Raw genomic sequence first — 27,003 nt, 5'->3', positions numbered from 1 at the left:
GTAAATGGACAAAATATTACTCCTGTTCCAAATATTAAGTAAGAACTTTTTAACGGAGATGATAATATAGTAGCAGTAACTCTTACCTTCTTGTCAAGCTTTCTCCCACACAATGTCAATGTGATTATTCTATTGTCTGACAGTTCCAGCGCAGTTATCTGCATACAAGACAAACTGTTACTGGGTTGTACTACGTAACACTGCACCATGTTACAGAACAGTGTGTGTGTGTGTGTGTGTGTGTGTGTGTGTGTGTGTGTGTGTGTGTGTGTGTGTGTGTGTGTGTGTGTGTGTGTGTGTGTGTGTGTGTGTGTGTGAGTGAAAGACAAACATATATAAGCAGTATATAAGTATATATAAGTATATAAGTATATAAGCAGGATGTTCTCACTGTGATGGTTCCCTTCCCAGCTGGCTTGCTATTGGCCAAGGTCAGTGGTCGGTGAAGTTTCTTATTGGACACAATCTAAAGGTCACAGACCAGAGAGAGAAGTGAGTGAGAGGTGAAATGCCCAACTGCAGATAATCATAAACAGGTGATAAACAGGTGCAGAAAGGTGTCACAGACAGATTATAAGAACCACGTGACAGGTAGCATACCACCCCCAGTGTACAGATGTACTCTCCTAAGAAGTCATGCTCATACAGCTGGCTGCTGCACTTGTCCTCATCAAACAGGGCAAACTTGAGCTTCTGGACCTCCTCAAAATGGTAGTCCACCTTAAACTTCACCCCAAACACTGGATTCAGGTTATTCACTGCAGTCTCTGTTCGACCAATCTGAAAATAATACACAGGAATACACTATGTTCTTCTGAAACAAGTACTGTACTCACACACAAGCACCGCGCACACACAGCGGAGGTGGAGGGTGGACATGTGGGGGTGTTGAAGGTTGATAAGGTCTTGTTCATGTGAAAGATAAAACCAGGTGGTAGTGACTAACACAGTGTATGTCTGACTCACACTGATAGAAGATGTACACATACTCATCACCCCCTCTTGTTCTCCCATCGCTGAGCCTAGAGCGGAGCAGACTGTATATGTTTCTTCGCTGCTCTGTCTGTTTGACTGGAACCCCTAGTCTCTGTCTCTCCCCGCACCTTCTGATTGTTACCTCCTTCCCTTTCTGTGTTATCACACTTCCCTCTTTACCCCCACAGAACAGATGGCCACTCCACCCAGAGTGAACCCCCCCTCTCACGCCTAGACGGACAGGGAGAAAAACCCTTCGCTTGTCAATGCCTGCTCAGCCGTGTGTTTATTGGCTGTGTGTGTATTGTTGTGTGTTTCATATGCTGTAGCTTTCATCATGATCCAAAGAGAAACCATTGTGAGGATTTCTATTTTACACCTCTGGAATAGCACACATCCTCCGAGGTACTTTTTATACATAGGCTACCCGTTTTCAAAACCCACTGTGTATATTCCATGTCCCTTCCCTGTTTGCCTGTTTGTTCCAATCCTTATTTCTCTGTCCACGCATTAAGAACATCATGATTCCTTTGTTTCCATCCACGTTTCCATGGTTACTGCAGCAACCGCTAGGCTGGTTTCATGCTGGAACCTGCCCTGTTGACCGACAGCTCAGGCCTGCAGGAACACGCTCAGCCTGCTTCAACAGAACACTACCCAGGCAGGCAGGCATGTTTTTCCCTGGCACTGAGAGGGTACCCCGAGCGCACACGCACACACACACACACACACACACACACACACACACACACACACACACACACACACACACACACACACACACACACACACACACACACACACACACACACACACACACACAGAGCCCTGCCTAGTTCTACAATTTTCTCTTCTTATAATGTGATTTTAAACCTAACCCTAACCACACTGCTAACCCTAACCTTAAATTAAGACCAAAAAGCTTCTTTTTTTTTCATGCATTTTTACAATATAGCCAATTTTGACTTTGTACCTGTGTTATCTAGTGGAAACCCACTCCTCAAGACAACACGGCTTCAAAGACAGCTCTGGATTAACGTTTCTCCATAGTATATTGATATTCCACCATTTCCTTGGTTTATACAGAACACTCAGTGTTATTGCGAACTTGACTAGTAAGTGATAAAACATTGAGAGCATTCAACAGTGAGAGGAAATTTCTTTGTAATGTTTATTTCACCCTCTCAAGTGGTTTGCTTTTCATGTTTAACTCTCTCTTTTAGCGTCTCTCAGTATCATCTTTGTTCCAACTTTCATCATAACCACAAATTCTTCATATTTTTTACCTTTATACTACCCCTCCAGTCAGTCACCCATTCCGTCTACTTTTCCAGCAATCATTTCCCTCATCTCGCCATTAATCATTATCCATCCACCCTTTTCCACCCATGTCCACCCCTCCCCTCATCACCTCAACCCAGCTGCTGTCCACCTCATTGAATAGCACACAGAAGGGGTCTGACTTGGAGGTCACATCTCTGTCCAGCAGGTTGCCGCAGCACACAGACAGCTCCACCCTGGTGACGCAGTGCTGGGGACCCACGGTTGACCCAGAGTCGGGCCCTGTGCCTAGTGTGTAGGCCATGCCGGCAGGAGTGTCAGCCCTCCCACAGCCTGGGAACATACACAGCAAAGAGAAACAGCATTATGAATGACATTACAGTAGCACTGAGCGTTCTGTAGACTCATAGATTCAAAATAAGGTAGAGAAACTGACAAAAACATGGGGATGCTTAATGCAGGGTGGTTAATGACAGAACATTTGAGACCTACAGTATCATACATTCTCATATTCCATATTCAATAGAACATAAAAATGTAATTTTATCCATGTGCAGTATCCAGAGAGTTGCCTAAATCAATTCAGCTGCAGGAAAAACAAAGGTCAGGACCACACACAGAATAATGTATCTAGTACAGTGGTCCATCATATGTCATATGAGAGAATAACTAATGAGATCTGTACACTGTCAAACATTCATGCACAGGTAACGTAATTTGTAAGGACATGATGAGTATGGTGAGAGCTCCTGTTGCTAAGATACTGATGTGCCATTGTGGAAGACCCTCCTTCCACTGCTAGTGGAACCAGGAAACTGGTTATATTCCCTAGAGATCACAGATGTGCAACTGCATATGTTATAGCATCATTTATTACATTAAGTCATTCATTATAACGTTATAATAAAACCACTGTAAATACAAACAAAACCAAAATGATTATTTACCTACATTGTCATTTTCTGATATGGTTAATGGACATTTTTATGTAAGCACCATAGATGAGGCTCTCTATGAAGCTCTTACCATATAAAGGTCTTCCATTACCAATAATTAGCTTCAACCAAAGCAAATGGCAAAAGTGTACAATGGGAGCATACGGACGTGTTCCGTAACATAAACACACACACGACACACTGCCAACCAAATCATCATCACTCTTCGGGGATGTATGTATGCGCAAGCAAGTGCGCAAAAGTAAAGTATCATATTCTCAATCACTTGTATAATGTAAATGGTTAAATGTTGTTTTGGTATCTGTAAAAATATTATACTGAAGATATCAGCATAGTATTGCTCACATACCTAAAGTAAAAAGGGGGATAACTCACCCCATATCCCTAAACAGCCACTCAGGTTCAGTCCATCCAACATTACAGTCAGTGGAGTGACTAAAACACTCTTCACACCTAAGGCAAAGCTTTGGCCATATATACCCTGACCATAAGGGCCATTTTTAGAATAATAGCCACATTCTATTTGTTCACTTCTGATGGCTGATGATGTAATGGAAAACTTGTATTGTTACCAAATCAACAGCATAATCATCCTTATCCTTATACAAACAGAGAGATCAACAATCCAAACACACACACACACACACACACACACACACACACACACACACACACACACACACACACACACACACACACACACACACACACACACACACACACACACACACACACACACACATACACACACACACACACACCAACAACCCCTTATCGCTCAAACTGGAAACTGTGCCTCACTCACCTTAATAGCACAGTAAACACAACGTACATGGTCATTTACTCTAACACTCTAATTACCTGTCTGCCCTGGTGTATGCTGACAAGTGGCAGAAATGTAGCATTTTCTTTCTCAGGGTACAATAAGCATATTTGTGGGGAAGAGGGGAATGGGGCAATACTATGCAGTGTTTTCCCTATGAATTTTTTCAGCAGTGGTGGCAACGGTAGCGGGTTGGGGGGGGGGGGCTGCATTGCTACTAGCATTAGCAAAATGACATGCTAGCTGTTCCCATAGACTCCCAGTTATTGAGACAAATGCTTTTAAATGGATGCTGGGGAAACATGTAGGGGAAAAATATAGGTGAAACATCACTATGGGATATAAGTAAGTGGCTACAGAGGACAGGCAGACACTGCAATTTTAAGGAAGCCCAAAACTGTCAGTGATTGGTATGTAAAAAGACAATGCCACATACTGTATGTGTATCGAAGTTCAAATAGAAACTTTGATACTTTACCCTCTTAGTTAGAATTATTTTCATGTCCGTCACTGAATACGCAATTATATAATCACATACCGAAAACTGAGTTGAATACAGTAGGCAACCTAAAAGACTGGCGATCTGTGAGTTACAGACCCAGGTCACCACCCTCAGTGTCATGTTGTCTTTCTGTCTATGTTCAGTGTGGCAGAGGAAGTGGCCTCCCCACAGATAAATACAGGGCTGGTTGTCTGTAAACCTAAAGTCCCCCCCGCCAGGTGCCCCTTGGGCAAACTTTTGTTAGACCATTCATTCAGATGGTAAAAATATTAAATTGTCTCTTGTGCCAGTAATAATGCTACATGTGCAAATGGTCCAGGCTAAATCAACACATAAACTGTGATAAATATGCATAGATTACTATTTACCAAGATTATTATCAATCAAGACCATTTTCAACCCATGATGTAAATTGAATTCCCATCTTCACTAATCTCAGTGCTTAAGGACCAGGCTGACTGCATCATCTGCTCTACTGTGACAGAGCAAATGTCACTAGAGAATACTTATGAGGGTGAGTGAGAAGGGAACAGAGTTTCTCCACCTTTGATGGTGGCGTACAATGGAAATTGTATAGATTTCAGAATATATTTTAACAACCCAAAAATCCAGAGAGAGATGGAGCAATGCAGAGAGCGAGAGACCAATATGTCCCCATTTTAATAGACAGACAGGAGTGAACCAGAGAAGTAAAGACATGGGTCTCTGAGAAGACTGTGACATTTCTGATTTAGAGCTAGTGACAACTGTCTCTGTTTACTCGTGCTTGACAGCTTGAGCTTTGTGAGGGTTTTCTGTAGATCTGTATGTGACACAAACGTTATGTTCACAATAACCTCTGACATATCCTGTGTGCAACCCTAAATATTTCCATCAGTTTACAATTTCAGAAGTAGTATATTGAGAATTACAATCAATATCCCAAATTCACTGGCAATATTTGAATTAGCAGCACACCTTTGAACACCTTGCATTTTTATTTCAGAGTCATGAATTTACTTAATGTACATATTTCCAGACATAATATGCATACCGTTAATAGCATATGATAAAAATACACTGACCAAGAGCCCCAATATTCACTTACCTTAGTAAATGTGATTTAAGTACTACTCTACCCACTTCTCTTCTCTGAAGATTCCTTATTTCTTGATAGCTCAAACACTTCTCTCCCTATGCACAAATTGACGTTATTTTCATGATGTCCAAAAATATCATCAGGGGAAAACAAATTGTTGTGGTTCGCCACGAGGGCAGGTCATTCTGCGCTGTGACAGTCTCTAGCCGAGTGGTGTAGTGGAGCGATACTAGTAGTCGCGCATTGCTCTGAACTCCGCCCGAATCACACGCGCTCTATTCTGTTGATAATTGCCTTCAGCAAAATGAAAATATAAATGCTCTGGTTTGGTAATACATAGACTAGGCTACATATTTTCTTAACATATAGGCTTTTTGTGTAATCAGTAATCACTCAAAGAGGGCCAAATTCTGTACATCTCAATGCCAATATGTTTGACACAGAAGTACAGTATATTACATCACATGACATAGTTTAACTTTTTGTTGGGGTGGTGGGAGAATATACCCCAGTGCTTGACTGAATCTGGTGACAAAACACTCTGTCAGTCTCAATTTACAAGGTACAATATAGTCAACAGCTCATCATTTACATCAGTGAGTATTGGTTATTTTGTCAAATAAAGAAGACCAAAAAAGTATTAATTGTGTAAACATTTCAAAGGGAGATGACTGGAGGTTCCTTTTTCTTGATTTAGAATAGAACCTTATATAGTGAAATTGTATTGCCATCTAGAGGTAAGTTCAGATAAAGAAAATCACTATTTACATAGCATAGAATATGAAAAAGAAGACTTGTCTCACACTTTATTAGACCAGTGCATGTCATAATAAAACATCAAAATGGACATTACAAAAACAAGTAAACAAGAAATGTGCCACACAAGACAAAACACAACAAGTGTAAGGAATCAGATAAAATGCACTATTGGTTAGAGCCTGGAAGTAAGCATTTCACTGTAAGGTCTACACCTGTTGTATTCGGCACACGTGACAAATAAACTTTGATTTGATTTTGATTTGAAACATGAGCAATGACAGAATTAGAATCCAGCAGTTCAAGAGAACAAATTGACTTGGTCTCACTGACTCTTTTAGTCAGATGTGAAAAATAAATAATTCTGCAAAACTTAAGCAATCAATGAATCCCAGATTCAATCTCAATACAGAAATAAATATGAGAGTGGATAGAGACAACACACGGTGTCACGTCCTGACCAGTAAAGGGGCTGTTTGTTATTGTAGTTTGGTCAGGGCGTGGCAGGGGGTGTTTGTTTAGGGTGTTTCGGGGTTGTTTGGGTTATGTTCTATGTTAGTGTATTTCTATGTTATTTCTAGTTGGTCTATTTCTATGTGGTGTTTATTGGGTTGACCTTCAATTGGAGGCAGCTGCTTCTCGTTGCCTCTGATTGAAGGTCCTATTTATAGGGGGGTTTGTTCTATGGGGGTTTGTGGGTAGTTATTTCCTGGTTTAGTGTTTGTTGCACCTGACGGGACTGTTTGGAGTCGTTTGTTTTGTATACGTGTTTATTTTGTTTTTCCTTCTTCAAATAAAAAAGAAGATGAGTATACATTTTCCCGCTGCGTCTTGGTCCACTCCTTACGACAATCGTGACACACGGACCTTCCCAGGAAGAGGAAAAAGGAGAGATAGAGACCAGTTCCCAGGGTTGGAATAAAGGTTCACTGCCCCCCCTACAAGGATCATTTTATTGTTTGTTTTGATTTGATGACCTGCTGTAATTTTAAGGAAATGTGGTCTCTAAGTGCATAAACTATTATAAAAATAAAAGTGCAAGTTGACTGTTTTGCTGCTGTTCTGCTGCCCATGGTCTTCCCTGTGGCTCAGTTGATAGAGCATGGTGTGTACAACGCCAGGGTTGTGGGTTCGATTCACACGGGGGGCCAGTACAACAAACAAAAAAAATGCATGAAATGAAATGAGCGTCTGCTAAATGACTAAAATGTAAATGTAATGAGTAGATCATAGACTATGTGGAGAAGAAGTTGAGCCTCTTCTCCCTCTGTCTCAGTCTCTGGGCATCACTGGTAGAGATACTATTCCTCCACAGTCTGGTCAAACAGGGAGAGGAAAGGAGTATTACTGGCATTGTACACAACAAAGACAGTACCCAATTGCTGATTGATAGTCAGCATAAGTACATTAATACGATTGACAGAATTCAACTAAACACTTTCCAGCTAAATTTCCAAGCCACCTCTGGTCTCTTGGCCGTCCTGACCATCTTCCGAAAACGTCTGAAACCCTACCTATTCAAATATTATCTCAAATAAGACATCTCAGTCTTACCCCCCCCCCAAAAAAAAATGTTACTTGCACTTATCTTTTCCTACTAGCACTGACTTTGCTGATAACTTCTTTATTGAGGAAAAATGTAATTACTACGACATGTGGTTGTCTCACCTAGCCATCTTAAAACCTGTCTGGGCTAGGGGGCAGTATTTTCACGGCCGGATGAAAAACGTACCCAATTTAAACAGGTTACTACTCTGGCCCAGAAACTAGAATATGCATATTATTAGTAGATTTGGATAGAAAACACTCTGAAGTTTCTAAAACTGTTTGAATGGTGTCTGTGAGTATAACAGAACTCATATGGCAGGCAAAAACCTGAGAAAATTCCAAGCAGGAAGTGGAAAGTCTGAGAATTGTAGTTCTTCTTTTGATTCTCTATCGAAACTACAGTGTCTGTGGGGGACGTTGCACTTCCTAAGGCTTCCATTGGCTGTCTAAAGCCTTCAGAAAGTGGTTTGAGCATTTTCCTGTCACTGGGCAGATAATAGGAGCTCAGTTTCTGAGTGGACTGCCTGGCAACAAAGGGATTGGATATGCTCGGTCCCACGAGCGCACCCCTCCTTCTTTTTCTTCTTGAATGAATATGCTATTGTCCGGTTGGAATATTATCGCAATTCTACGTTAAAAATACCATAAAGATTGATTTTAAACAGCGTTTGACATGCTTCTAAGTACGGTAATGGAACATTTTGACTTTTTGTCTCTCGTTCTGCGCTCACGCGTTATGCCTTTGGATAAGTGATCTGTACACACGAACAAAACGGATGTATTTGTACATAAATATGGATTATTTCGAACAAAAACAACATTTCTTGTGGAAGTAGCAGTCCTGGGAGTGCATTCTGACGAAGATCAGCAAAGGTAAGAAAATATTTCAAATACTAATTCTTAGTTTAGGTTGCCCCGAACTTGGCGGGTGTCTGAATAGCTCGCCGTGATGGCTGAGCTATGTACTCAGAATATTGAAAAATGTGCTTTCTCCGTAAAGCTATTTTAAAATCTGACACAGCGGTTGCATCCAGGGGTAGTCTATCTATAATTCTTAAAATAATTGTTATATATTTTGTCAACGTTTATGATCAGTATTTTTGTAAATTGATGTGCACACTCACCGGACGTTTTGGTGGGAATACATTTTCTGAACATCACGCGCCAATGTAAAATGCTGTTTTTGGATATAAATAGGAACTTTATCGAACAAAACATACATGTATTGTGTAACATAATGTCCTAGGACTGTCATCTGATCGTCAAAGGTTAGTGCTTCATTTAGCTGTGTTTTGGGTTTTATTGACACATGTCCTTGCTTGGAAAATGGCTGTGTGATTATTTTTGTCTATGTACTCTCCTAACATAATCTAATGTTTTGCTTTCGCTGTAAAGCCTTTTTGAAATCAGACAATGTGGTTAGATTAACGAGAAGTTTATCTTTAAAATTGTGTGAAATAGTTGTATGTTTGAGAAAGTTGAATTATGACATTTTGTTGTTTTTGAATTTCCGCCCTGATATTTCACTGGCTGTGTCCCGCAGGTGGGACGCTAGCGTCCCACCTAGCCCATAGAAGTTAATGTAATTACTACGACATGTGGTTGTCTCACCTAGCCATCTTAAGATGAATGCACTAACTAACTGTAAGTCGCTCTGAATAACAGCATCTGCTATATGAATAAAATATAAATGTACCTGATTACTTCAAGCGACGGACAAGACTGTAAGCTTCTGGCAAGTGCCTCTGCTCCAGTAGCGCTGATGCTGTTCGACTCAAGACTAAAATCAAAGACATAAAAACAATGTTCTGATTATCAGGTCTATTTAGGACAAGTCAATGTGCATAACTGTAAACTGAACACTCACTCAAGTCTCCTTAGCTTCTGGCATTGTGGTAAAACTTCGGAAAGCTTCACTGCGACATCATCTCCACAACCATTCCACGCAAAACTGACACAATTAACAGGGAGTGAAAGAGAGAGTAAAGGAATTTGGTAAAATTGGTCATGAACATGAGAACCAGAAGAATAAAGCTCTTTGCTGCCTGTATACGGTCCTCCTGACACTGTGGCCCTGCCCTTACCTGACATCCTCTGCACAGACACAGTAAGCCAAGCTGGCAGCTAGACCAGTGAGCTCTGAAGTCCCTATGGAGGTCAAGCTGAAAGACAACAAGTACATTAACAGCTAACCTCTCCTCTGCATTCCCCAAGATTGAGCAGAGAATGCACAGTCTGTATGTAGCAGATTACATTGGGTATATCTTACTGTATCTTTGTCAAATACTTCATGAAGATCAGAGCATTGGAGATACTGACAGATCCTTCTCTACCAATCGGGTTCTCTGAGAGACTTTTCGCAAAAACACAACGGTGAACATAAACAAGGGTTAGGGTTGCAGTTACATTGCAATAGACGCATAAAATCAATAAATAAACTTAACACAATCCAGGCCAAACAAAAAAACTGATGGGAATAGACTTACTCTAGAACCCTGAGGTGAGTGAGAGTGGGCAGAACTTGTCCCATCTTGGCAGCACAGGCAAGGCTGAGTTTATTTCTGGACAGACTGAGATATAATGTAATGGGTCAGGCGGTGCATAGTTTGCAGTCAAAATTCTAACCTATTATTTTTGTCCATTTTGAAAGCCCATTAGAAATAGGGAACTATGTATAGATATTTGGAACTTGGCCTTACTGGAGTACCTCCAGTTCTGTGCAGTTAGCCAGGACCTGGACCAGCCTCTCTCCTGCTTGGTCACCAATATAGTTATCTGACAGGCTAACACACAAAGATAAAGAAGTTAAATGACGTCCCAGTCTGTGTGTTTTACACAGAAATCTGGGTCAACACTCTCCTCTTCTAATGATTGAGAGAGAAACAGGTTCACTTCATATCATAGCTCATAATATCAGTATGTTTCATCAGTATGTTTCCTCTGAACCAGTTCAGGAAGTAGAATCATCTGAACTTTGTGAGGACAATAAAATAAAGGTGTGTCTTTACAAACCAATCAGCACTTTGAACCCTCTTTATACAGTGCATTCGGAAAGTATTCAGACCCCTTGACTTTTCGTTACGTTTGTTACGTTACAGCCTTATTCTAAATTGGATTAAATAGTTTTTTTTCTCATCAATCCACACACAATACCCCATAATGACATATCAAAAATAGTTTTTTTATACATTTTAGCAAATGTAATACAAATGAAGAACAGAAATACCTTATTTACATAAGTATTCAGACTCTTTCCTATGCGACTCGAACTTGAGCTCAAGTGCATCCTGTTTCCATTGATCATCCTTGAGATGTTTCTACAACTTGATTAGAGTCCATCTGTGGTGAATTCAATTGATTGGACATGATTTAGAAAGGCACACACTTGTCTATATAAGGTCCCACAGTTGACAGTGCATGTCAGAGCAAAAACCAAGCCATGAGGTCAAAGGAATTGTCCGTAAAGCTTGTGTCGAGGCACAGATCTGGGGAAGGATACCAAAACATTTCTGCAGCATTGAAGGTCCACAAGAACACAGTGGCCTCCATCATTCTTAAATGGAATATGTTTGGAACAACCAAGACTCTTCCTAGAGTTGGCCGCCGTGCCAAACTGAGCAATCGGTGGAGAAGGGCCTTGGTCAGGGAGGTGACCAAGAACCCGATGGTCACTCTGACAGAGCTCCAGAATTCCTCTGTGGAGATGGGAGAACCTTCCAGAAGGACAATCATCTCTACAGCACTACACCAAGCAGGCCTTTATGGTAGAGTGGCCAGACGGATGCCACTCCTCAGTAAAAGGCACATGACAGCCCGCTTAGAGTACGCCAAAAGACACCTAAAGGACTCTCACCATAAGAAACAAGATTCTCTGGCCTGAATGCCAAGGGTCACGTCTGGAGGAAACCTAACACAATCACTACGGTGAAGCATGTTGGTGGCAGCATCATGCTGTGGGGATGTTTTTCAGCGCTAGGGACTGGGAGTCAGGATCGAGGGAAAGATGAACAGAGCAAAGTACAGAAAGATCCTCGATAAAAACCTGCTCCAGAGCGCTCAGGACCTCAGACTGGGGCGAAGGTTCACCTTCCAACAGGACAGCGACACTAAGCACACAGCCAAGACAATGCAGGAGTGGCTTCAGGACAAGTCTCTGAATGTCCTTGAGTGGCCCAGCCAGAGCTTGGACTTTAACCGGATCGAACATCTCTGGAGAGACCTGAACATTTAAAAAACATATTTTTTTTATTCACCTTTATTTAACCAGGTAGGCCAGTTGAGAACAAGTTCTCATTTACAACTGCGACCTGGCCAAGATAAAGCAAGGCAGTGCGACAAAAATTACAACACAGAGTTACACATAAACAAACGTCAAGTCAATAACACAATAGAAAAATCTATGTACAGTGTGTGCCAGTCTGACAGAGTTTGCATCCAGTCTGACAGAGTTTGAGGGGATCTGCAGAGTAGAATGGGAGAAACTCCCCAAATACAGGTGTGCCAAGCTTGTAGCGTCATACCCAAGAATACTCTAGGCTGTAATCGCTTCCAAAGGTGCTTCAACAAAATACTGAGTAAAGGGTCTGAATACTTATGTAAATGTGATATTGCTTTGTCATTATGGGGTATTGTGTGTAGATTGATGAGGGGGGAAAAAACGATTTAATTCATTTTAGAATAAGGCTGTAACGTAACAAAATGTTGAAAAAGTCAAGGGGTCTGAATACTTTCCGAATACACTGTACCTCTTTCATGATGACAAATTTAAAATGTCTGCCTTAATCCTAAACACACCAAAGTTGTACCCATGAAGCACATTGGAATAATACTTGGTACTTTGACAGGTTCTAACATTGGATCATTTGACAGATTGCTGATGCATGTCTCAGCTTAATTTGACACATTCAATTATGTTGACTATTTTTTGTCCAAGTCTGTTCCCTAGCCATTCCTCCAGCTCAATAATCCCTGGACCCTACCTGATCTTCCTCAGGCCTGTCCAGGTGGGCAGGTGTTTGATAAGCTCCTCCACTCCTTTATCTGACATCCTCATCCCCTCCAACCTGCAGGCCAGATACACATTGACAATACCACATCAGAAGTGATGGCTAGTTCATGCAGAAGTCAGATACTACTTGACATGCGTGTTATCATTATTCTACTCACTCAATCTCCTCCATTGCTCTGAGCCCCTCCAGAGAGGCCAGTAGGACCAGTGTGGTCTCCTCCCCTGGGGATCCAGTCACCATGGTTACTTTCCTATTCAGACTACGGACAGATCACAAATCATTGGCAAAGATAACACTCTACAACACATTGTCTCAGGCATGGCAAAGCCCACTACATTCTCTATCAGAAAGCTCTACTCACTTTAGCCTCTTCAAGGAGGTCATAGCATGGAGCCCCTGTGCCAAGGAGACTGTGCTCTCTTGATCCAGCTGTGCAGAGTCAAGGCTGTGGACAGGATACAGGTATTTATCTCATACCCTTACCCCAGGACACAGTATATCATAGGAGTAGCTGTCAGTCATGGTGGTCATGCTGTGCTGCAGTGGGAGGTCAGAGTTGGTGAGGGAATCTCAAGAGTGAAAGTTTTTTACCTGATCCCCTCCAGAGAGAGACACTGTCCAAGCCCGTTGACCAGGTCCAATGCTCCTGCCGCTGTCCAACCAGAGCACAGGGACAGACTGGGGGACAGAGGGATCAGCATTAGTATTGTTGTGTCACTGGCCAGGTGAGTGAATACAGGTAGGGGTGATATGTAGAGAAACAAAGCGTGTCAGTTATTACTTGATTGTTCTGATATTTGGTAGATTCTGGAGTGTTCTGGTCAGAACTACAGCTCCTCTGTCACTGATCACATGACCAGAAAAACTAAGGGGGAGAGAGTGGTGAAAGGTCAGAGTCAGGGCCAGAAACAAAACAAGTAGGTATAGAGAGAATTAACAATCACTTACTTCAAGCTCTCAATGCTTTTAGCCTGCAACAACCCCTCGGCAAGGAGCAATACCACATCTTCAGATGCTTCTTTTGATTCAACACTACAGAAAAATATTAACATGTTTATATTTTTCATGTGCAGCCTAAGATATTCATCTTTGGCCAACAAAACCCATGTAAAGCCCTTCCAACCCCCAAATTCATAACAGCATAAGCCTCACCAGAGTTTCCTCAGACTAACTAAGGATGGTAGGACAGAGCAGAGAAACTCAGCTCCCACTCTACCGATGCTGTTGTGTGACAAACTAGAGGAAAATAAGAAATAGGTATAACTTAATACAACTAAATGAAATTAGACATTACAAACACTTTAACTACTTCCAAAGTAGTCCTAGGTCCCTTCTCGCAGATACTTACTCTAGGTCCTGCAGCAGAGGGCATCTCTGGAGCACAGTCTGCAGAGACACTAGGTGGTGCCCTTGTACTGCACAGCCTACTAGGCTGAAACACAAGAGGCAGGAACATATAACAGGGAGAATATGCAGTAACCAATTCTGAGCCATCTTACACACATTCCTGTTGATGTAGGAATAACAGAGGAAGCTGCTTTCACCTGATGGTCACGGTAGACAGAGAGCTAGCCATGTCTGCAGAATCACCACTGAAACACAAATAAAGCCAGCTCAGTTAAAACAGAAAGAGCTGTTATCTTTATATCTAAAAAATATTTTGCAAATAGACAACGAAAATGTATTTCAGCTTTACCTGGTAGGAGTGTGATTTGTGCATTTTTCCAAAGTAATGTGTACAGTGGTGTGGTTTACCCTGCAAAATAAGTTCACACATACATTATGAATGTCATGTTCTATTTTATTATACTTCTAAATATTACCCCAAAGCCAACACGAATTATCACCTGATCGTGTGTATGTTGGGGTTCAGGTTCAAGCAGCAGGAGACCAGGTTAACAGCTGCTTCTGCTGTGATCCACGTCTCCTCAATACTGATGGGAAATACACACAGCCTGTTAACCTGAATCATACACACTCACACAAGAGATCCCACACACAAATGCTATTCCCATATCCTCCTCACCTGATACAGCGTTGGACATGACCACACCTCAGCTGCTTCACCAAATCTTCAATCACCTGAACATTAAGTCCGTTGTTTCTTATACTGAAGGGAAAAAGTCAGTAACTTCACTTCCTATAACTTGCAGAGTCAATCACCAGTGTGTGTGTGTATATGTGTGTGTGTGTGTGTGTGTGTGTGTGTGCTTGCGTGCATGCGGGCTCACTCCAGGGTGTGTAATGAGGACAGGGTAGTCAGGCTGTTCTGTAGAGCCAAGAGGCCTTCTCTCTGCATGGTGTTACAGGATAACCTACATACACAAGAGAAAACAGTGTTCCCCAGAATCATACAGGAATAATATACTATAAAGTGTTGGTCTCATGTTTCATGAGCTGAAATAAAAGATCCCAGAAATTTTTCATACACACAAAAAGCTTATTTCTCTCAAATTCTTTGCACATTTTTTTTTACATCCCTGTTAGTGAGCATTTCTCCTTTGCCAAGATAATCCATCCACCTAACAGATGTGGCATATCAAGAAGCAGATTAAACAGCATGATCACTACATTTGAGCGCCTTGTGCTGGGGACAATAAAAAGCCATTCTAAAATGTGAAGTTTTGTCACACAACACAATGCCACAGATGTCTGAAGTTTTGAGCATGCAATTGACATGCTGACTGCAGGAATGCCTACCAGAGCTGTTGCCAGAGAATTGAATGTCCATTTCTCTACCATAAGCCGCTTCCAACTTAGTTTTAGATAATTTGTGAATTTGTCAGATTTCCTTATAAACTGTAACTCAATAAAATAGTTGAAATTGTTGCATGTTGCGTTTACATTTTTGTTCAGTATATTATCATCCTTCTACTGCCAGTCATGCTGTACTTCTGTGATTCTTTCAAATTCAGTGGTGTTATTTGAAGTTTTTCAAATTTGATGAGTTTCAGGTTCATTATCTCAAAGGTCAAGCAGTTTTCCCAGTCCCATTCTCACCTCAGTTTGACCAACTGAGCAGCACAGCTCTTCAGAATCTCTGCTAGTCTCTGCAGATGGTCAGCCCCAAAATGACACTCTCTCAGACTGAAGGGTCCAGGGAACATGAAGCAAAAAAAGGAGGTGAGAGACTGAAGCTGTGGGGAGATGGATTTCATGTCTATGAGTTATATGGGAGAGGTTTGATATCATTTATACTGGCAATCCTTTCAGTTTTGATATGTTATTTTTCTGAGAACAAAATAACAATGCTTTCTGTTTGCCTAGCTAAATGAGTTTACAGTATGGTATTTGTGTTGTCACTTCAATTTATGAGCAGAAAGTAGCCTTTTTGTTGTCTTACCTCAGAGTTTTGCCACAGTCACTGTCCTGTTCAAAGCGGATGAGCGACCTCTTCTCAGTTCCCAAACTACAGACAGACAAAACAATACACAGACTTACAGCACAAACTATATGGCAGGGGTCCCCAGTTACATTCAGCTGCGGGATGATTTTTCCTTGAGCGGATGGTCGGGGGGCCGGAACATAGTTATAAATAATTTGTACAAATTGACCGCAATAATCAAAATCAAATCAAATCAAATTGTATTTGTCACATGCGCTGAATGCAACAGATGTAGACCTTACAGTGAAATGCTTACTTACAAGCCCTTAACCAGAAATGCAGTTTTAAGAAAAATAAGTGTTCAAGTATTTACTCAAATAAACTGAAGTAAAAATGAAATAAATCAAATAACAATAAATAAGGAGCAACAATAAAATAACAGTAGCGAGGCTATATACAGGGGGTACCGGTACAGAGTCAATGTGCGGGGACACCGGTTAGTCGAGGTAATGTAGGTAATATGTACATGTAGGTAGAGGTAAAGTGACTATGCATGGATAATGAACAGAGTAGCTGCAGCGCAAAAATGGGGGTGGGGGGGTGAACAATTCGAATAGTCCGGGTAGCCATTTGATTAGCTGTTCAGGAGTCTTATGGAGCTCTTATGGCATTTTTGACCTAGACTTGGTGCTCCAGTACCGCTTGCCGTGCGGTAGCAGAGAGAACAGTCTACGATTCAGTTGCAGAGGGAGGTGTTCAGTCCCAGAGTCCTTAGCTTAGTGATGAGCTTTGCGGGCGCTATGGTGTTAAACTCTGAGCTGTAGTCAATGAATAGTATTCTCATGTAGGTGTTCCTTTTGTCCAGGTAGGCTCATGTCACTAGGCAGCTCGCGGCTGTGCTTCCCTTTGTAGTCCATAATAGTTTGCAAGCCCTGCCACATCCGACGAGCTTCGGAGCCGGTGTAGTACGATTCAATCTTAGTCCTGTATTGACGCTTTGCCTGTTTGATGGTTTGTCTGAGGGCATAGCGGGATTTCTTATAAGCATCCGGGTTAGAGTCCCGCTTCTTGAAAGCGGCAGCTCTACCCTTTAGCTCAATGCGGATGCTGCCTGTAATCCATGGCTTCTGGTTGGGGTATGTATGTACGGTCACTGTGAGGATGACATCATCGATGCACTTATTGATGAAGCCAGTGACTCATGTGGTGTACTCCTCAATGCCCTCGGAAGAATCCCGGAACATATTCCAGTCTGTTCTAGCAAAACAGTCCTGTAGCTTAGCATCTGCTTCATCTGACCACTTCCTTATTGAGCGAGTCACTGGTACTTCCTGCTTTAGTTTTTGCTCGTAAGCAGGAGTCAGGAGGATAGAGTTATGGTCAGATTTTCCAAATGGAGGGCGAGGGAGAGCTTTGTACGCGTCTCTGTGTGTGGAGTAAAGGTGGTCTGGATTTTCTTTTTCCTTTGGTCGCACATTTAACATTCTGGTAGAAATGAGGTAAAACGGATTCAAGTTTCCCTGCATTAAAGTCCCCGGCCACTAGGAGCACCACCTCTGGATGAGCATTTTCTTGTTGCTTATGGCCTTATACAGCTCGTTGAGTGCAATCTTAGTACCAGCATCCCAAACAGATATAGTATTTGACAAAAACTGAATAATTTCAAACCTTGATTACATAGGGATACAATCACATATGCCTCTTTATTTATGCATCGGAATAATTTGTAACAGATTTCCTAAATTAAAATCACTTTGAGCTGATTTCCTGGTGATTTTACAGTCTTCAGACAAATAAAATCACCTGTGGGTCGAATTTGGCCCGCGGACCTCCTATTGGGGAACACTGCTATATGGGGGTTCTAGACAAGTAAATGTTAACTTTGCCAATATGGCATTGTTCAACAGATTTTACCTGACTTCCACTTCAACCACTTTTTCACAGGTCGTCACTGTGTTCAGAATGTAGAGAGCCCCCACCTGAGTGAGTCTGTTATCATCGAGACTACAGATAGAAACAGAACAGAGCTGTACAAGAAAGCACAACTAACCCCCACAAAGATAGAACAGATGCATCTGCTTCCACTGATAAAACAGTATTGTATAAGGTTTGTTTAGGGGCTAATCAGAGGATGTAAATTGACAGACGTTTATTTTGGTGAAACAGGACAGCGCTAGCCGTAATGGAGTTCACTGTATGGACTGAAGGAAGATAGGCCATTGTAATGAGTCTTACTTCACTGAGCTAGCAATCCGCAGCCTTGGCAGAAAATCCACAAATCTCTTCACTCCCTCGTCTCTCAGAAGGTTACTGGATAAACTTCACCGTTTAAAAGAATGGGTTAATATCCATAACGAGAAAAGTTGGTAGAAAATGTGTTGAAAAACAGCCAGATACTGTAACCCTAATTTTCAGCAATGGAAAACACAGTTTGATCATTGAGGAAGGCATATACACTAGTAGTGTAAAGTATTTCTGTGAATACAGTGCAGTAGTTGTGAGTACATCATCATTTATAAACACTGTTCTTTTTGCTAAAATGTGGGCAGTGTGACCCAGGAACAGGGATGTGTTTGAGGAGAGGGGACACAGGCACTCACTCCAGGTCAGACAGATGAGGACACTGCTCCAGGATCCCAGAGAGTTTCTCCACATCCCCACTGCTCAGTGTGTACTGAGAGAGTCTGCAGACAGACAGACAGACAGACAGACAGACAGACAGACAGACAGACAGACAGACAGACAGACAGACAGACAGACAGACAGACAGACAGACAGACAGACAGACAGACAGACAGACAGACAGACAGACAGACAGACAGACAGACAGACAGACAGACAGACAGACAGACAGACAGACAGACAGACAGACATGAGACATGAGACATGAGACATGAGACATGAGACATGAGGTCAGGGTTAAACCAGGTTACAGAGAGGAGAGAAAGTTGTAGACCACAACTCATGTAGATCACAGAGGTTATCTAGTCTGGTCTTGAAAGAACTCTATATAAGATATGACCGATTTTTTTTTAAACGGTTAATTAACCTACAACCTAATTTCTGTAATGTAAATGTAATATGGCATTTCTACGTGGGAACAGCATAAGCAGAGAAATCATTCACCTGCAAGTTGCTTGTTCTGCATTCATGTTGACAAACTTGATGAAGGCTTCTCCTTGTGGCCTTAAAAGCACATCAATATTTAAGGTATTAATGTAAACACAGTTTATATATATATATATATATATAAAACAAAATGTATGAACCACGTGAATGAACGATGACCTGAGTATCCTGAGTCGTACATACCGGAGTTCCACAGCTCTGACACGTTGGCAGTCTATCAGAGATTTGACCAATAACAATGCTCCATCCGTAGACATCTGGACATGGCTCATACTGTGGGAAGCAGGGGGGAGGCGAAGGAGAATGATGAGAAATTAATATCATTCACTTTCTAACTTTACCAGTGTTGTGACCCTGAGATTATCATTACTGAGGAGGGTGAAGCGTTCTTACTTAAGCAACTGAAGAGATTTCATCTTAGGCAGGATCTTCAATAGATTTTCAATAGCATCGTCTTTCAAGGATCCATGGGAGAAACTGATAATATCACAATATTATGTTAGAAGACTGCTGAGAAAAGAACTACAACAGACAACAGGCAGAATATTTTCAGAGAATTGGGAAGGAGGAAAACATATAACCTGGTAAGAAATAAAGAGAGAAGAGAACACAGCCCCGGATACTGTAGTAAACCCTGAAAGACAGAGACAGAACACTGACAGAGATAGAGGTAACAGTAGAACTCACTCTAGCTCCACTAGGCCGGGACACTGTACCAGTCTTCCACACAGCTTGTTCATGTCAGTGGGATGGATATCACTGTGAGTTAGACTAAAACAAAAACATGTTTGGGATTATATTTCAGGGTTAACTGAATGGGACATAAATTCAGTTAAAGATGCACTATGGTTCCTGGTTGCTAAAACGCTAATAGTTTGTCTAATTTCAGTTTATGTGACAAAACAAGCAAGTATAATATAGAGAATCATTGTACCATCTAAACCACTGTGAAATATATTTTCCATAACCCAAAATATTGTATTTTCAGCTGTTTGAAGTTGGCGTACAAAACCGAAAATAAAAGGCACAAAAACTAAACTTAAACACGGGAAGCATAGAAATAGAGCACATAGAACAGATCTACCACTTCTTAGACTTGCTTTCGATGAGAATGATAGGTACATTTTTTTGTGATAACATTTTTATTTCATTTAATTTATATTGACAGAGGAACTTAAACAAAAAAGAAAAGAGCAGGATGCTAGACCTTAACCCTCCCCCCTCCCTTCCTCCCTCACCCTCATCCCGTCCCCTCCCCCTCCCTTCCTCCCTCACCCTCACCCCGTCCCCTCCCCCCTCCCTCCCTTCCTTCCTCCCTCACCCTCACCCCGTCCCCTCCCCCCTCCCTTCCTCCCTCACCCTCACCCCGTCCCCTCCCCCCTCCCTTCCTCCCTCACCCTCACCCCGTCCCCTCCTCCCTCCCTTCCTCCCTCACCCTCACCCCGTCCCCTCCCCCTCCCTTCCTCCCTCACCCCGTCCCCTCCCCCTCCCTTCCTCCCTCACCCTCACCCCATCCCCTCCCCCTCCCTTCCTCCCTCAGACCGAGCCCCGCCCACTCACACATTCAATAAGATGCAGAACAACTACAAGAGAAAAAGTGTAAAGCTTAGTAGCCTCCCCACAGGACCACTACACCCACCCACCCCTCCCCCACAGAACAGTTGCACCCACCCAACCACCCAACCACTCACCCACAGGACCGCTACAGGTACTCAAGATAATTCGATGCATGATTTTATCTTAACCACGCAGAACTCCAGTAATGAATGTTGTGGCTTTTTGCACCATGCATTCACGCCACCGAAAGCTCTAATTGAGAATGACAGATCTATAACTCACATTTCTACGTGAATTTGGTCGGGTCGCCCAAAAAGTTACATATTGCTCTGTGTCCTACCTGAGTTTCTTACACTGTTCCAATCCTGTTGATTGTATTCTGAAATGACAGCGATTCAGTGAACTGTTATTAGGACTACAACATCTTACTGAGTCACAGAATTGGTATTTTGAAAGCAACATCGTCAGAAAGAGGTGTTATTATACAGTATATTGCTATTACTCTGTTGCTCTATTACCTTTTACTGGAGAGGAATTTCAGAATCAGCTTCTTATTCCCCCCATGACTGATAAATATAACCGTTTTATAGTTAATAATCATCACAAATGCAAACATATTACTAGACATGAATTCAAACACTTTCTACCATGCCGGTTTCAGGCATGTGTGTTTGTTTACAAATGTGTTGGTCTGTATAAGACAGTAATGGGATGTGAATACCTGATATTCACTTCACTCATGTTCCTGTGTGAGCACAGGGTTCCAGCTAGCTGCACCACTCCTTCCATGCTGACTGCATTCTCACTGACACTAAAACAAAATGAGGGTATACAGAAACTCCCTGGTCAGAATAAAAGCTTTGAAGGGAAAAAAAACTGACAAAAAAGGAAGAAAAGGAAAATACATTTGAGTTGCTATAGACATTCTTACTTGATTTCCTGTATGTTGCTAAGCTGAGGCAAGAGGTCCAACAACTTCTTCAGACCTTTGTTTTCCAAAGCATTGTTGGAAATACTGACAAAGGTGGGGGGGGGGGACACACACAAACAGATCCTTGTATATGTGCATACCAACAATTATCCTTATTGCTATTACACACTCCAAAGCCTCTCCCTGAGCACACTTACTCCAGCATAGTCAGAGCAGAGCAGTCCCTCAGATTCTCACACAGACGGTCCAAGTGAGGGGGACGAAGAGCACAGCCCGTCAGACTGCACACAGGGACCATGGAAAAAGACGATGAAAAGCAGAGATAATGTCATACCACTTACAGTACAAAACATTCTCCACATCATTAGTAAATATTGTACATACCAAAGTCTCCTAGAAATCTTGTGTTTCTCTATCACCCTAGAAAAAAACATGGACACACGAACAGGGTCTTGCAGCCTGTCATGGGGATGTATGGGAAAAATGCACAACAGTGAGTGGTAACCCACTGGGCACACACTGGTTGAATCAATGTTGTTTCTATGTCATTTCAATGAAATTACGTTGAACCAATGTAATAGACATTGAATTGACGTTTGAGCCCAGTGGGAAGGGTCTGAGAGGAATTTACAGGACATTCTAAAAAAAAGTTGTAGAATAGGGACCACAGTAGTATCATAATTATTAACATGTTTATAACGTCTGGTTTGGGCCTACAGCAAACCCCTTGACAGAGGAGACACCCTCTGAATAGTGAAGCCACCAGGAAGTGATGGGGTAGTATGGTGGTTTTAGTCTGGTTGCAGTTTACGCACACAGAAAGGGTGCTGTCTATACTGGCTTTATCTAAGAAAATAAAGGGTGTTATGCACAACATACCTGATGTCCACTTGAACCACATCAGGACATACAGACAGGAAACTGGTCAGAATCATCAGCCCATCAACAGATATGTGGCTGTCATTCAGACTGTCAAGACACAGACAATAAACGTATTAGGCTGCATAACTAGTTTCAAACATAATGCGGGACAGGCACAAGATCATGAATTTATCAAAAGTCTAAAACTTCAAATAAAAGATCAGTCTTACACAATCTGTTTGGAGACGTTCAGCTTCTGTAGAGAGTCAGTCAGGGCCTTGAGAGTACCAGCCTTCATGTGGCCTCCTGACAGACTGCAGGGGTCACAACATAACACCAAACAGAAAGTCAGATTCTCTTGACATATTTAGTGTCCTTACCCACAGTGTGATGTGACTTGCTCAAGAACACTGGGTACATTATTACTTACTCTAGGAGAGTGAGGCCAGGACTTCTCGCTAGCAACTGACACAGTCTAGTCATCTGATCAGTACTCAAACTGCAGTTTAATAGGCTGTATGACACATAAAGAGAGGGAAGAAACAACAGCAATGTTACTCCTGGTATTCAAAAGCTCTTTATAAGAACCAAACGGAGAATATCATACCTGACAGTCAGTCCAATGTTTTTCTTAGAACTTGAGACAAATAGAAAGGGAGAAAAATGGATCAGAGAATCAGAGAAAGGCTGATTGATACAGTACAGTAGATTTCCCTATGTGGTATAGATAAAACAATGAAACAAAAGCGACATTCTCTCAACAAGAACATGAAACATTAGCTTGATTTGCATGGGCCTGTTGGTACGCCACACACTGAAAAAAGAAATGAAAGTTGCACATTCTTTTATTTCCCTTCTCTAAAACACAAAACTCACCCTTTTATGTCTGAGCTTGGGAAAAACAGGACGTTGATGTCCTTCATTCCACTGCAAAGAGAGATAAAACATAGTTTACCGGTATATACTACGCAATAATATTTCTTCCGCTTTGATAAAGTATGCACATTTCTTCTCAGAACTGCAGTCAGTTAACTAGAGGTTCTATATGTGAACACATGAAGTCTCCACCCACTGGGCATACACTGGTTGAATCAATGTTGTTTCCACGTCATTTCAATGAAATTACGTTTAACCAATGTGGAATAAACGTTGAATTGACGTCTGTGCCCAGTGGGTATTGTCAAGTCTAAAAACATACTCAGTATAGACTTCCTGGATGGAGGGGCAGGAAGTCATCTTCTCTAGAAGGGTGTAGATAATCTCCAGAGAGCAGCCATTCTTCCCCAGCCTGGAAACATACAACACACACAGGCTTCGTAACAGAAGTGCAAGCTTGCTCAAATATAGAAATAAGCTACACTTAATAAACATGAAGGGCTAGGATCAACACATATGATCCAGTCGAGGAAACAACACACTCACAAGATAGAGGCTAGACTGGGCAGCTTTGGAATGAGGTCAGCGATCTCCCCGACTCCTCTGTCGGTCAGGCTGTTGTCACTGAAGCTGTCAAACAGACAACTGTTCAGTACAGTATCAGACCAACTGTACCATGGCAAAAGTGGTACTGTATCTTTAACCAAGTTTGGTTAGTTCTTGATAAAAGGGTCATAAAATCTTAAAGTCATGGTAATAATCTTTGGTTGTTATGGTAAGTGAATAATCATTTACTTGAGCTCTGTGATCTGTGGACAGCTCTCCAGGGCTCTGGCAAGTTTGGCAGCTCCCACATCAGTGAGACTACCACAGATAAACCTGGGGAAGAGAAGCATAATTATTCACATCACACTTAGACATTCACACACAAACAAAACAACTTTGAAAGTTGGTCCTTTCAAAACTGAGTTACCCAGTTAAGAAGGACTCACTCAAATCTTTTCAGGGTTGGTAGTCTGGGGAGGATGCTAGACAGTTTATCTGCAAATCTGTCATCATACTTGCGGCTTCGAAAACTGAGGGATTGTTAAAAAAAAGAGAAGAAAAATGAAATGTAGTTTCATGCAGGATTATTATTGTTTAGTACACAGTGTATAAATGAGTCATGAACTCACATTAGGTAGTCGATGTGCTGGCAGCTGGGTAGAATATCTAGACACTCTAGTTCCATAGAACAAGCTCCAAAGTCCAGCCCCATTCCCACTCCAGCAGACGATACAACAAAGGCCAGGGAATCCAGATCTACAGGGTTCAACGTGATGTTCCTTAGCTCAAAGCATGATCGTGACCCCACCACCTCCCTGGCCAGCTGTGCATCCTGGGTCTCCTGGATACAGTGGCACAGCTCCACTACCTTGGGCCCAGTCAGGTTGGTGCTCGCTGCCAGACTCCGGAGCAATTTGAGAACCAGAGCTTGGCGTTTCTTTACCCACCTCACAGCCCCTGCTCCCACAACCAGCTGGAACAGGTAAGGAGAGCAGGCTGGGGCAGCAAGCCCACACACATAGAGGTGGAGGGAATCAGTGAAGACCGTCTTGGGGTCTGATTTTGTGGTCCAGCGGGTCTTGAGGTTAAACTTCTTCCTAAGCTGGGCCTCTGTGATGTCCTTGCTGGTCATGATATGTAGAGCACCCATAAACTCTTGCATGGTGAGGTGCATGAACGTGTAACCCTGGCCTTTAGACCCATCCTCATGGGTCAGGTCCACCTGTGAGAGGAGACCAGCCTTGGTGACGAAGTCCAACAGGTCTGGTGGAACCTCCTCAGAGAGAAACACGATCCTGCTGTCCTCCAGACCCTTCATGGCCATGCAGCTCAGCTGTGTGACCTCTGCCCTGTGACTCTGCAACAAGGGTGTGACCCTCCCTGGGCATCGGCTCAGAAAGGCACAGAGGATCTGGAGGTAGACCTGGGTGAGGGTGGTTGGCAGTTGGGGCAAAGCCTGGGACTGAGACCCACCTCTGGAGAATATGTGATCCAAGCACACACAGCAGGTATGGCAGAGAGCTGGCAGGTAACACATGGTGAGGAGGTGATGGTTGGCCAGTAGGTGAGTGACTACCTTCTCCTTTAGATCCAGATCCTTGTCCTGGAAGTACTGTTCAGCATATTCTTTCACACTGCGCCAATTGAAGCCTAGCAGCTCCCCAATGCAGTCCACAGAGCTCTCCAAATCTGTCACATCCCGAGGCCTGCAGGTAATCAATAGGGTGCATCCTGGGAGGATCCTGCGACTGCACAGCCCTGATATCAGCTCTGCCATGGGTAGAGGGCACTGTGGGTCGAATGGGCTCCTCAGACTCCCTGAGTGGGTGATTTTAGTGTGAAACTCATCGTAGCCATCAAAGATCCAGCATATTTTCTCAGGGTTGTGGAGGATGAAGTCAAGAACAGCAGCACCCTCCTCCTCCCCACCCTCTGGTGGGAGGAAGAAGCGAAAGAGCAGCTCTTTCAGAGACAGCGGCCGAGCCACGAGATTGAGCTGCCGGAACTCTAGCAGGACCAGTAGGTGAAAGGAGGGGAAGGCATCCTGAGCCCAGCGCTGTCCAAGGCAGTGCATTAGTAGCGTCTTCCCTGCCCCTGCCTGGCCCAACAGCAATGTGACCCGGGCTTCTGAACCCAGGAGGGAGTCAACGGTCACCCTGTCTTCCACAGCCCCCTCCTGGAGCTCTGGTGGGCTCAGCCGTCGATCAGCCCTGTCTCTTGGTCTAACCAAGGATTTGTGGCGCAGACTTACCCAGGCCTCTTCCAGAGAAACCTTCACCACACCCTGCATCACCCTCTCCCACCTCTGCAGTAGACATCTCCTCACAGCAGCCTTGTAACTTTCTATGTGGTCTGGATACAAAGAACATCTTATAAATTAACACTAAACATACTCCTGACCTGAACACAACAACATGACAATATGTTTTTTAGATGTTCATTACTTTGTTTAAAAAATATATTAGTGACTGTGTACTAATTTAGAAACAACTCATACTATGGAGAGAACGACTAATTTCAAGTAACAGAGCTAGCTCACACAGTATGCAAGTCTTTTCAAATTCAAACCCCATGACAAATATTACTGAGACATGAAAAGACTGGTGTTTACCTATTCGTGGGCGTTTCAGACAGCACTCTTGAGATGCCATATACTCATCAACCAGGGTATGACTGTTGTTTTCAACAACTTCTTCTGAGAAGAATAACAAAATGGAGAGAAACCAATAATGGAAATATAGGGGAAACCCAAGAAAAGACAAAGCACCTCGATTAAACGGCATTGAATAAGAGATACTTCTTGTGGAAAAATAAGTGACATCTGAGAGAAAACAACTATTTCACTTCCAT

General features: G+C 42.5%; 2 protein-coding genes across 10 annotated transcripts in view; both read right to left on the bottom strand.

Annotated features, from left to right (window-relative positions):
- LOC106573718 (copine-2) overlaps positions 1 to 6,112 on the bottom strand; it is a 47,440-nt gene extending 41,328 nt beyond the window's left edge. Inside the window, exons 1-5 of the mRNA XM_014149022.2 lie at positions 5,625 to 6,112; positions 2,387 to 2,589; positions 601 to 780; positions 392 to 466; positions 87 to 158 (exon numbers count right to left, since the gene is read on the bottom strand). Coding sequence (XP_014004497.1) covers positions 87 to 158; positions 392 to 466; positions 601 to 780; positions 2,387 to 2,560 — 501 coding nt within the window. The 5' untranslated portion in view covers positions 2,561 to 2,589; positions 5,625 to 6,112. The remainder of the gene's footprint in view (positions 1 to 86; positions 159 to 391; positions 467 to 600; positions 781 to 2,386; positions 2,590 to 5,624) is intronic.
- A 277-nt stretch (positions 6,113 to 6,389) lies between these two features.
- Positions 6,390 to 27,003, bottom strand: part of LOC106573720 (NLR family, CARD domain containing 5) — a 31,014-nt gene continuing 10,400 nt past the window's right edge. Inside the window, exons 3-48 of one of the 9 annotated variants that reach the window (XM_014149024.2) lie at positions 26,765 to 26,848; positions 24,783 to 26,505; positions 24,600 to 24,683; positions 24,403 to 24,486; positions 24,154 to 24,237; positions 23,930 to 24,019; positions 23,608 to 23,658; positions 23,339 to 23,368; positions 23,162 to 23,245; positions 22,962 to 23,045; positions 22,750 to 22,839; positions 22,255 to 22,329; positions 22,068 to 22,151; positions 21,871 to 21,954; positions 21,661 to 21,750; positions 21,458 to 21,505; positions 21,280 to 21,318; positions 20,070 to 20,153; positions 19,776 to 19,859; positions 19,566 to 19,655; positions 19,380 to 19,439; positions 18,854 to 18,937; positions 18,489 to 18,572; positions 18,168 to 18,257; positions 16,272 to 16,337; positions 15,929 to 16,015; positions 15,160 to 15,243; positions 14,955 to 15,038; positions 14,776 to 14,862; positions 14,625 to 14,684; positions 14,473 to 14,520; positions 14,277 to 14,360; positions 14,081 to 14,164; positions 13,877 to 13,960; positions 13,710 to 13,793; positions 13,520 to 13,606; positions 13,290 to 13,373; positions 13,086 to 13,187; positions 12,899 to 12,982; positions 10,619 to 10,702; positions 10,406 to 10,489; positions 10,189 to 10,272; positions 10,004 to 10,081; positions 9,787 to 9,870; positions 9,616 to 9,699; positions 6,390 to 7,687 (exon numbers count right to left, since the gene is read on the bottom strand). In XM_014149024.2, the coding sequence (XP_014004499.1) occupies positions 7,606 to 7,687; positions 9,616 to 9,699; positions 9,787 to 9,870; positions 10,004 to 10,081; positions 10,189 to 10,272; positions 10,406 to 10,489; positions 10,619 to 10,702; positions 12,899 to 12,982; positions 13,086 to 13,187; positions 13,290 to 13,373; positions 13,520 to 13,606; positions 13,710 to 13,793; positions 13,877 to 13,960; positions 14,081 to 14,164; positions 14,277 to 14,360; positions 14,473 to 14,520; positions 14,625 to 14,684; positions 14,776 to 14,862; positions 14,955 to 15,038; positions 15,160 to 15,243; positions 15,929 to 16,015; positions 16,272 to 16,337; positions 18,168 to 18,257; positions 18,489 to 18,572; positions 18,854 to 18,937; positions 19,380 to 19,439; positions 19,566 to 19,655; positions 19,776 to 19,859; positions 20,070 to 20,153; positions 21,280 to 21,318; positions 21,458 to 21,505; positions 21,661 to 21,750; positions 21,871 to 21,954; positions 22,068 to 22,151; positions 22,255 to 22,329; positions 22,750 to 22,839; positions 22,962 to 23,045; positions 23,162 to 23,245; positions 23,339 to 23,368; positions 23,608 to 23,658; positions 23,930 to 24,019; positions 24,154 to 24,237; positions 24,403 to 24,486; positions 24,600 to 24,683; positions 24,783 to 26,505; positions 26,765 to 26,848 (5,273 nt within the window). In that variant the 3' untranslated portion in view covers positions 6,390 to 7,605. Of the gene's footprint in view, positions 7,688 to 9,615; positions 9,700 to 9,786; positions 9,871 to 10,003; positions 10,082 to 10,188; positions 10,273 to 10,405; positions 10,490 to 10,618; positions 10,703 to 12,898; positions 12,983 to 13,085; positions 13,188 to 13,289; positions 13,374 to 13,519; positions 13,607 to 13,709; positions 13,794 to 13,876; positions 13,961 to 14,080; positions 14,165 to 14,276; positions 14,361 to 14,472; positions 14,521 to 14,624; positions 14,685 to 14,775; positions 14,863 to 14,954; positions 15,039 to 15,159; positions 15,244 to 15,928; positions 16,016 to 16,271; positions 16,338 to 18,167; positions 18,258 to 18,488; positions 18,573 to 18,853; positions 18,938 to 19,379; positions 19,440 to 19,565; positions 19,656 to 19,775; positions 19,860 to 20,069; positions 20,154 to 21,279; positions 21,319 to 21,457; positions 21,506 to 21,660; positions 21,751 to 21,870; positions 21,955 to 22,067; positions 22,152 to 22,254; positions 22,330 to 22,749; positions 22,840 to 22,961; positions 23,046 to 23,161; positions 23,246 to 23,338; positions 23,369 to 23,607; positions 23,659 to 23,929; positions 24,020 to 24,153; positions 24,238 to 24,402; positions 24,487 to 24,599; positions 24,684 to 24,782; positions 26,506 to 26,764; positions 26,849 to 27,003 lie in introns of those variants that run through there. The other 8 variants (XM_045697171.1, XM_045697173.1, XM_045697172.1 and 5 more) reach the window with 8 other exon arrangements.

Source organism: Salmo salar, chromosome ssa16 (assembly GCF_905237065.1).
Source record: "Salmo salar chromosome ssa16, Ssal_v3.1, whole genome shotgun sequence".
NCBI lineage: Eukaryota > Metazoa > Chordata > Actinopteri > Salmoniformes > Salmonidae > Salmo > Salmo salar.
Note: the sequence above shows the minus strand (reverse complement) of the source record. Positions and strands in the feature narration are given on the sequence as shown.